The sequence below is a fragment of the Oncorhynchus nerka genome, linkage group LG14 (genome assembly GCF_034236695.1).
Source record: "Oncorhynchus nerka isolate Pitt River linkage group LG14, Oner_Uvic_2.0, whole genome shotgun sequence".
NCBI lineage: Eukaryota > Metazoa > Chordata > Actinopteri > Salmoniformes > Salmonidae > Oncorhynchus > Oncorhynchus nerka.
In genome coordinates this window covers 2,765,635-2,773,702 of record NC_088409.1, presented here as the reverse complement: position 1 = coordinate 2,773,702, position 8,068 = coordinate 2,765,635, and the positions used below count along the sequence as shown (strand labels likewise).

The 8,068-nt window shown below is 46.3% G+C and overlaps 1 protein-coding gene across 2 annotated transcripts in view; it reads right to left on the bottom strand.

Moving 5' to 3' along the window:
- Window positions 1-5,269: 5,269 nt before the first annotated feature.
- Window positions 5,270-8,068, bottom strand: part of LOC135575083 (adrenocorticotropic hormone receptor-like) — a 35,913-nt gene continuing 33,114 nt past the window's right edge. For both annotated transcript variants that reach the window (XM_065027252.1, XM_065027253.1), the window contains exon 2: window positions 5,270-8,043. In XM_065027252.1, coding sequence (XP_064883324.1) covers window positions 5,605-6,522 — 918 coding nt within the window. In that variant the 5' untranslated portion in view covers window positions 6,523-8,043 and the 3' untranslated portion in view covers window positions 5,270-5,604. The remainder of the gene's footprint in view (window positions 8,044-8,068) is intronic.

Below are 8,068 nucleotides of genomic sequence, written 5' to 3'. Positions count from 1 at the left end.
AGGAATACAGCCAGGGGCAACAGAATGATCATTAGTGATCCACAACCAGCAGGCATTAAGGAATACAGCCAATGGCAACATTTATATAGATGGGTTGGTCTTTTAACGAGTGTAACTTGGTAAAAAAATATATTAAAGTATTTCACCTAATATTCTATGATAAAGAGCACATGTTCTCCAACTAATAATAAGACCGTTTTCAGGGTTGAAGATTTCATCTTAAATCAGTCATGAATCCCCTTGTGACAGGGGGAATGGAGGCTTGTTGTGTGCAACAGGGAATTGAATGAAAGCTTCACCCCCCAAAACTTACATTGTTAAAATATTTCTGGCCTGTCCATCAACAGGGTTGACACTCTAGACCCAAACTGCTACAGACCTATATCTATCCTACCTTGACTTTCTAAGGTCTTCGAAAGCCAAGTTAACAAACAGATTACCGACCATTTAGAATCCCACCGTACCTTCTTCGCTATGCAATCTGGTTTCAGATCAGGTCATGGGTGCACCTCAGCCACGCCCAAGGTCCTAAACGATATCATAACCGCCATCGATAAGAGACATTACTGTGCAGCCATATTCATCGACCTGGCCAAGGCTTTCGACTCTGTCAATCCCCACATCCTCATCGACAGACTCAACAGCCTGGTTCACCAACTACTACTCTGATAGAGTTCAGTGAGTCAAATCGGAGGGCCTGTTGTCCGGTCCTCTGGCAGTCTCTATGGGGGTGCCACAGGGTTCAATTCTCGGGCCGACTCTCTTCTCTGTATATATCAAGGAGGTCGCTCCTGCTACTGGTGAGTCTCTGATCCGTCGCTCCTGCTGCTGGTGGTTCTCTGATCCGTCGCTCCTGCTGCTGGTGGTTCTCTGATCCGTCGCTCCTGCTGCTGGTGAGTCTCTGATCCGTCGCTCCTGCTACTGGTGGTTCTCTGATCCGTCGCTCCTGCTACTGGTGAGTCTCTGATCCGTCGCTCCTGCTGCTGGTGAGTCTCTGATCCGTCGCTCCTGCTGCTGGTGGTTCTCTGATCCGTCGCTCCTGCTGTTGGTGGTTCTCTGATCCGTCGCTCCTGCTGTTGGTGGTTCTCTGATCCGTCGCTCCTGCTGCTGGTGGTTCTCTGATCCGTCGCTCCTGCTGCTGGTGAGTCTCTGATCCGTCGCTCCTGCTGCTGGTGGTTCTCTGATCCGTCGCTCCTGCTGTTGGTGGTTCTCTGATCCGTCGCTCCTGCTGCTGGTGGTTCTCTGATCCGTCGTTCCTGCTGCTGGTGGTTCTCTGATCCGTCGCTCCTGCTGCTGGTGGTTCTCTGATCCGTCGTTCCTGCTGCTGGTGGTTCTCTGATCCACCTCTACGCAGACGACACCATTCCGTATACTTCTGGCCCTTCTTTGGACACTGTGTTAACTAGTTACTTCGGCACAATGGCCTGTTTATTGCCTTTATCTCCCTTATCTCACCTCATTTCCACACACTGTACATAGATCTTTCTATTGTTCTTTCCTATTGTGTTATTTGACTGTATGTTTGTTTATGTGTAACTCTGTGTTGTCTGTTCACACTGCTATGCTTTATCTTGACCAGGTCACAGTTGTAAATGAGAACTTATTCTCAACTGGCCTACCTGGTTAAATAAAGGTTTTATAAAATATTAAATAAAATACAATCCACAATATAGCGGGGAGAGTAAAGCTAGACTATAATCGATAATGTCAAAAGCCACACTGAAGTCTAACAAAACAGCTCCCATAATCTTTTATCTTCACTTTCTCTCAGCCAATCATCAGTCATTTGTGTAAGTGGCGTTCTCTCAGCCAATCATCAGTCATTTGTGTAAGTGGCGTTCTCTCAGCCAATCATCTGTCATTTGTGTAAGTGGCGTTCTCTCAGCCAATCATCAGTCATTTGTGTAAGTGGCGTTCTCTCAGCCAATCGTCAGTCATTTGTGTAAGTGGCGTTCTCTCAGCCAATCGTCAGTCATTTGTGTAAGTGGCGTTCTCTCAGCCAATCGTCAGTCATTTGTGTAAGTGGCGTTCTCTCAGCCAATCGTCAGTCATTTGTGTAAGTGGCGTTCTCTCAGCCAATCGTGTAAGTGGCGTTTTCTCAGCCAATCATCAGTCATTTGTGTAAGTGCCATTCTCTCAGCCAATCGTGTAAGTGGCGTTCTCTCAGCCAATCGTCAGTCATTTGTGTAAGTGGCGTTCTCTCAGCCAATCGTGTAAGTGGCGTTCTCTCAGCCAATCATCAGTCATTTGTGTATGTTGCGTGCTTGTTGAATGTCCTTCCCTATAAGAAGTGCTGTAAATCTGTTTTCCATTTATTTACTGTGAAATAGCATTGTATCTGGTCAAACACACATTTTCCCCAAACGTTTACTAAGGGTTGGTAACAGGCGGATTGGTGGGCTATTTGAGCCAGTAAAGGGTGGTTTGCTATGGAAAGCAGAAGGACTTTAGCTTCCATCCAGGCCTGAGGGAACACACTTTCTAGTAGGCTTAGATTGACGATATGACAAATAGAAGTGGCAATATCGTCCACTAATATCCTCAGTAATTTTCCATCCAAGTTACCAGACCCCGGTGGCTTTTCAATCATTTTTTCACCTCTTCCACACTCACTTTACGGAATTCAAAATTACAATGCTCGTCTTTCATATTTTGGTCAGTTTTACTTGAATGTGGAGGTTCGGCTTTTGGCCGAAGGTCATGACTAAATTTGCTAATCTTGCCACTTAAAAAATCATTAAAGTTGTTGGCAATATCAGTGGATTTTGTGATGAATGAGCCATCTAATTCAATGAGTTGAGTTTGCCTTTTTGCCCAAAATTTCATTTAAAGTGTTCCAAAGCGTTTTACTATCATTCTTTACATAATTTATCTTTGTTTTATAGTATAGTTTCTTCTTCCCTTCGTTCCGTTTAGTCACATGATTTCTCAATTTGCAGTAGGTTTGCCAATCGGTTATTCAGCCAGACAGTCTTTTAGGTGCCTTTTGGCAACCTCCAAGTGGGCTGTCATGTGCCTTTTACTGAGGAGTGGTTTCCGTCTGGCCACTCTACAATAAAGGCCTGATTGGTGGAGTGCTGCAGAGATGGTTGTTCTTCTGGACATTGGGTTCTTGGTCACCTCCCTGACCAAGGCCCTTCTCCCCTGATTGCTCAGTTTGGCCAGGTGGCCAGCTCTAGGAAGAATCTTGGTGGTTCCAAACTTCTTCCATTGAAGAATGATGGAGGCCATTGTGTTCTTGGGGACCTTCAATGCTGCAGACATTTTTTGGTACCCTCCCCCAGACACGTGCCTCAACACAATCCTGTCTCAGATCTCTACGGACAATTCCTTCGACCTGGTTTTTGCTTTGACATGCACTGTCAACTATGGGACCTTATATAGACAGGTGTGTGGCTTTCCAAATGCACCTGAGCTCATTTTCAAGTCTCATAGCAAAGGGTCTGAATACTTACTGAAATAAGGTATTTCTTTTTTTATTTGTTATAAATGTGCAAACATAAAAATAAAAAAAACTGTTTTGCTTTGTCATTATGGGGTATTGTGATGTCATTATGGGGTATTGTGATGTCATTATGGGGTATTGTGGGGTATTGTGATGTCATTATGGGATATTGTGATGTCATTATGGGATATTGTGATGTCATTATGGGGTATTGTGATGTCATTATGGGGTATTGTGATGTCATTATGGGGTATTGTGATGTCATTATGGGATATTGTGATGTCATTATGGGGTATTGTGATGTCATTATGGGGTATTGTGATGTCATTATGGGGTATTGTGTGTAGATTGATGAGGAAAAACATAATTTAATCCATTTTAGAATAAGGCTGTAACATAACAAAATGTGGAAAAGGGCAAGGGTCTGAATACTTCCCAAACGCACTGTAGTATACATATAGTATAATATACAGTAGTTATCTATTCTGTACATAGTTATACATATAGTATAATATACAGTAGTTATCTATTCTGTACATAGTTATACATATAGTATAATATACAGTATTTATCTATTCTGTACATAGTTATACATATAGTATAATATACAGTAGTTATCTATTCTGTATATAGTTAAATGTACTGTATAATATACAGTAGTTATCTATTCCATATATAGTTAAACATATATATATATATATACCTCTAACCAAGGCTCTATTCCCCATATAGTGCCCTATTCCCCATATAGTGCCCTACCTCTAACCAAGGCCCTATTCCCCATATAGTGCCCTACCCCCCATATAGTGCCCTACCTCTAACCAAGGCCCTATTCCCCATATAGTGCCCTACCTCTAACCAAGGCTCTATTCCCCATATAGTGCTCTATTCCCCATATAGTGCCCTACCTCTAACCAAGGCCCTATTCCCCATATAGTGCCCTACCTTTAACCAAGGCCCTATTCCCCATATAGTGCCCTACCTTTAACCAAGGCCATATTCCCCATATAGTGCCCTACCTTTAACCAAGGCTCTATTCCCCATATAGTGCCCTATTCCCCATATAGTGCCCTACCTCTAACCAAGGCCCTATTCCCCATATAGTGCCCTACCCCCCATATAGTGCCCTACCTCTAACCAAGGCCCTATTCCCCATATAGTGCCCTACTCCCCATATAGTGCCCTACCTCTAACCAAGGCCCTATTCCCCATATAGTGCCCTACCCCCCATATAGTGCCCTACCCCCTATATAGTGCCCTACCTCTAACCAAGGCCCTATTCCCCATATAGTGCCCTACCTCTAACCAAGGCCCTATTCCCCATATAGTGCCCTACACCCCATATAGTGCCCTACCCCCTATATAGTGCCCTACCTCTAACCAAGGCCCTACTCCCCATATAGTGCCCTACCTCTAACCAAGGCCCTATTCCCCATATAGTGCCCTACCTCTAACCAAGGCTCTATTCCCCATATAGTGCCCTACCTCTAACCAAGGACCTATTCCCCATATAGTGCTCTACCTTTAACCAAGGCCCTATTCCCCATATAGTGCCCTACCTTTAACCAAGGCCCTATTCCCCATATAGTGCCCTACCTCTAACCAAGGCCCTATTCCCCATATAGTGCCCTACCTCTAACCAAGGCCCTATTCCCCATATAGTGCCCTATTCCCCATATAGTGCCCTACCTTTAACCAAGGCCCTATTCCCCATATAGTGCCCTACCTCTAACCAAGGCCCTATTCCCCATATAGTGCCCTACCCCCATATAGTGCCCTACCTTTAACCAAGGCCCTATTCCCCATATAGTGCTCTACCCCCATATAGTTCCCTACCTCTAACCAAGGCCCTATTCCCCATATAGTGCCCTATTCCCCATATAGTGCTCTACCCCCCATATAGTGCCCTACCCCCCATATAGTGCCCTACCTTTAACCAAGGCCCTATTCCCCATATAGTGCCCTACCTCTAACCAAGGCCCTATTCCCCATATAGTGCCCTATTCCCCATATAGTGCCCTACCTCTAACCAAGGCCCTATTCCCCATATAGTGCTCTACCCCCCATATAGTGCCCTACCTCTAACCAAGCCCCACGGGGTCAAAAACTCTGGTGGAAAGTTGTGCATTATCTAGGGAATAGGGTGCAGACAAAGCCCTTCAGTGGAACAGAGCTTTGACCTTGTAGCAGAGTGGTGAGTCGGAGCAGAGCAGCATCTTCCTGAAGGTGTTTCGTAGCTCTGCGCTGCGGAAGGCGTAGATGGCCGGGTCGACCACGGCGTGACTCATCAGCAGAACCAAATTCAGCTGGAACAGAGAGCGGTAGCACTCACAGTAGGGGTTCTCTACACACACCATGAGGAGGAGGAGGTGGAGGAAGAAAGGCGCCCAGCACACCACAAACACCCCGAATAGCATGGTGAGCGTGAGCGCCCCCCGGAGGCTGCGGTGCGGCATGGCACTCCCGGGCAGCGCTGCAATCTTCCTGGCGTGGGACCGAGCCAGCAGGAACATGTGGACGTAGAGGAAGAGGATGAGGAGCAGCGAGACGAGGAAGAGCACGATGAAAAAGATCTTGATGACCGTGGCGTCGCAGAACGCCACCATGACCGCCCCGGAGACGCCGCATAGCGCCCAGATCCCCGCCAGGGCGGCGGCGGCTCGCCTCGTGGTCATGATGTTGTGGTAGCGCAGTGCGTGGAAGATGGTGACGTAGCGGTCCACAGCGATGGCCAGGAAGCTACAGATGCAGCCGATAAAAGACATGCAGAGCAGCGCGTCTATGACGTCATCGACCCTCCGGACGGAGTCCCCCCGGGAGTCCAGTTGTCCGACATCGCTGAACTCCATCATCAGGGTTTCCCAGGTCTTGGAGAGGGAGGAGATGGTGTTGAACGTGGCCAGGCTACAGATAAACATGTACATTGGGGAGTGGAGGTTCTTGTTGCGCACCACGGCCACCACCACCAACAGGTTCTCACTGAGAGACACCATACCCAACACTAAGAACACCAGGTGGGGGACCTTCACCACCTGACAGTCTGTGTGGTTGGAGGGGAGAGCAGAGACATCAGTCATTATGGAGACCACATACAGTGTCAGAGCAACAGTAGATCAGAACAGAACAGGGTGTTTCAGAATAGATCAGAACAGGGTGTTTTAGAGTAACATCCAGATCAGAACAGGGTGTTTCAGAGTAACATCTAGATCAGAACAGAACAGGGTGTTTCAGAGTAACATCTAGATCAGAACAGGGTGTTTCAGAGTAACATCTAGATCAGAACAGAACAGGGTGTTTCAGAGTAACATCCAGATCAGAACAGAACGGGGTGTTTCAGAAAAGATCAGAACAGGGTGTTTCAGATCAGAACAGGGTGTTTCAGAGTAACGTCCAGATCAGATCAGAACAGGGTGTTTCAGAGTAACGTCCAGATCAGATCAGAACAGGGTGTTTCAGAGTAACGTCCAGATCAGAACGGGGTGTTTCAGAGTAACGTCCAGATCAGATCAGAACAGGGTGTTTCAGAGTAACGTCCAGATCAGATCAGAACAGGGTGTTTCAGAGTAATGTCCAGATCAGAACAGAACAGGGTGTTTCAGAGTAACATCCAGATCAGAACAGAACAGGGTGTTTCAGAGTAACATCTAGATCAGAACAGAACAGGGTGTTTCAGAGTAACGTCCAGATCAGATCAGAACAGGGTGTTTCAGAGTAACGTCCAGATCAGATCAGAACAGGGTGTTTCAGAGTAACGTCCAGATCAGATCAGATCATAACAGGGTGTTTCAGAGTAATGTCCAGAACAGAACAGGGTGTTTCAGAGTAACATCTAGATCAGAACAGGGTGTTTCAGAGTAACATCTAGATCAGAACAGGGTGTTTCAGAGTAACGTCCACAATAGATCAGAACAGATCAGGGTGTTTCAGAGTAATGTCCAGATCAGATCAGAAAAGGATGTTTCAGAATAGATCAGAACAGAGGCAGAGCAGGACTGTCAGAGCTTTGGTTCAGACAGATAGCTGAAATGTTTCAGCTTTGGTTCAGACAGTTGGTTGTACTGTCTCCTCAGCAGTGTGATGGCACTCTGCATGGACCTGATGGGTGGTAATTGTGATGGATCACGTCAGTAGACCAGGTACTGTAGAGAGGAGATGATTCTGGAGAGGAGATGATTCTAGAGAGATGATGATTCTGGAGAGGAGATGACTCTGGAGAGGCGATGACTCTGGAGAGGAGATGACTCTGGAGAGGAGATGACTCTGGAGAGGAGATGATTCTGGAGAGGAGATGATTCTGGAGAGGAGATGATTCTGGAGAAGAGATGATTCTGGAGAAGAGATGATTCTGGAGAGGAGATGATTGTAGAGAGGAGATGATTCTGGAGAGGAGATGATTCTGGAGAGGAGATGATTCTAGAGAGGAGATGATTCTGGAGATGAGATGATTCTGGAGAGGAGAGGAGATGATTCTGGAGAGGAGAGGAGATGATTCTGGAGAGGAGAGGAGATGATTCTGGAGAGGAGATGATTCTAGAGAGGAGATGATTCTGGAGATGAGATGATTCTGGAGAGGAGATGATTCTGGAGATGACACCCACCTGTGGAAAGAGAACAAAAACATTA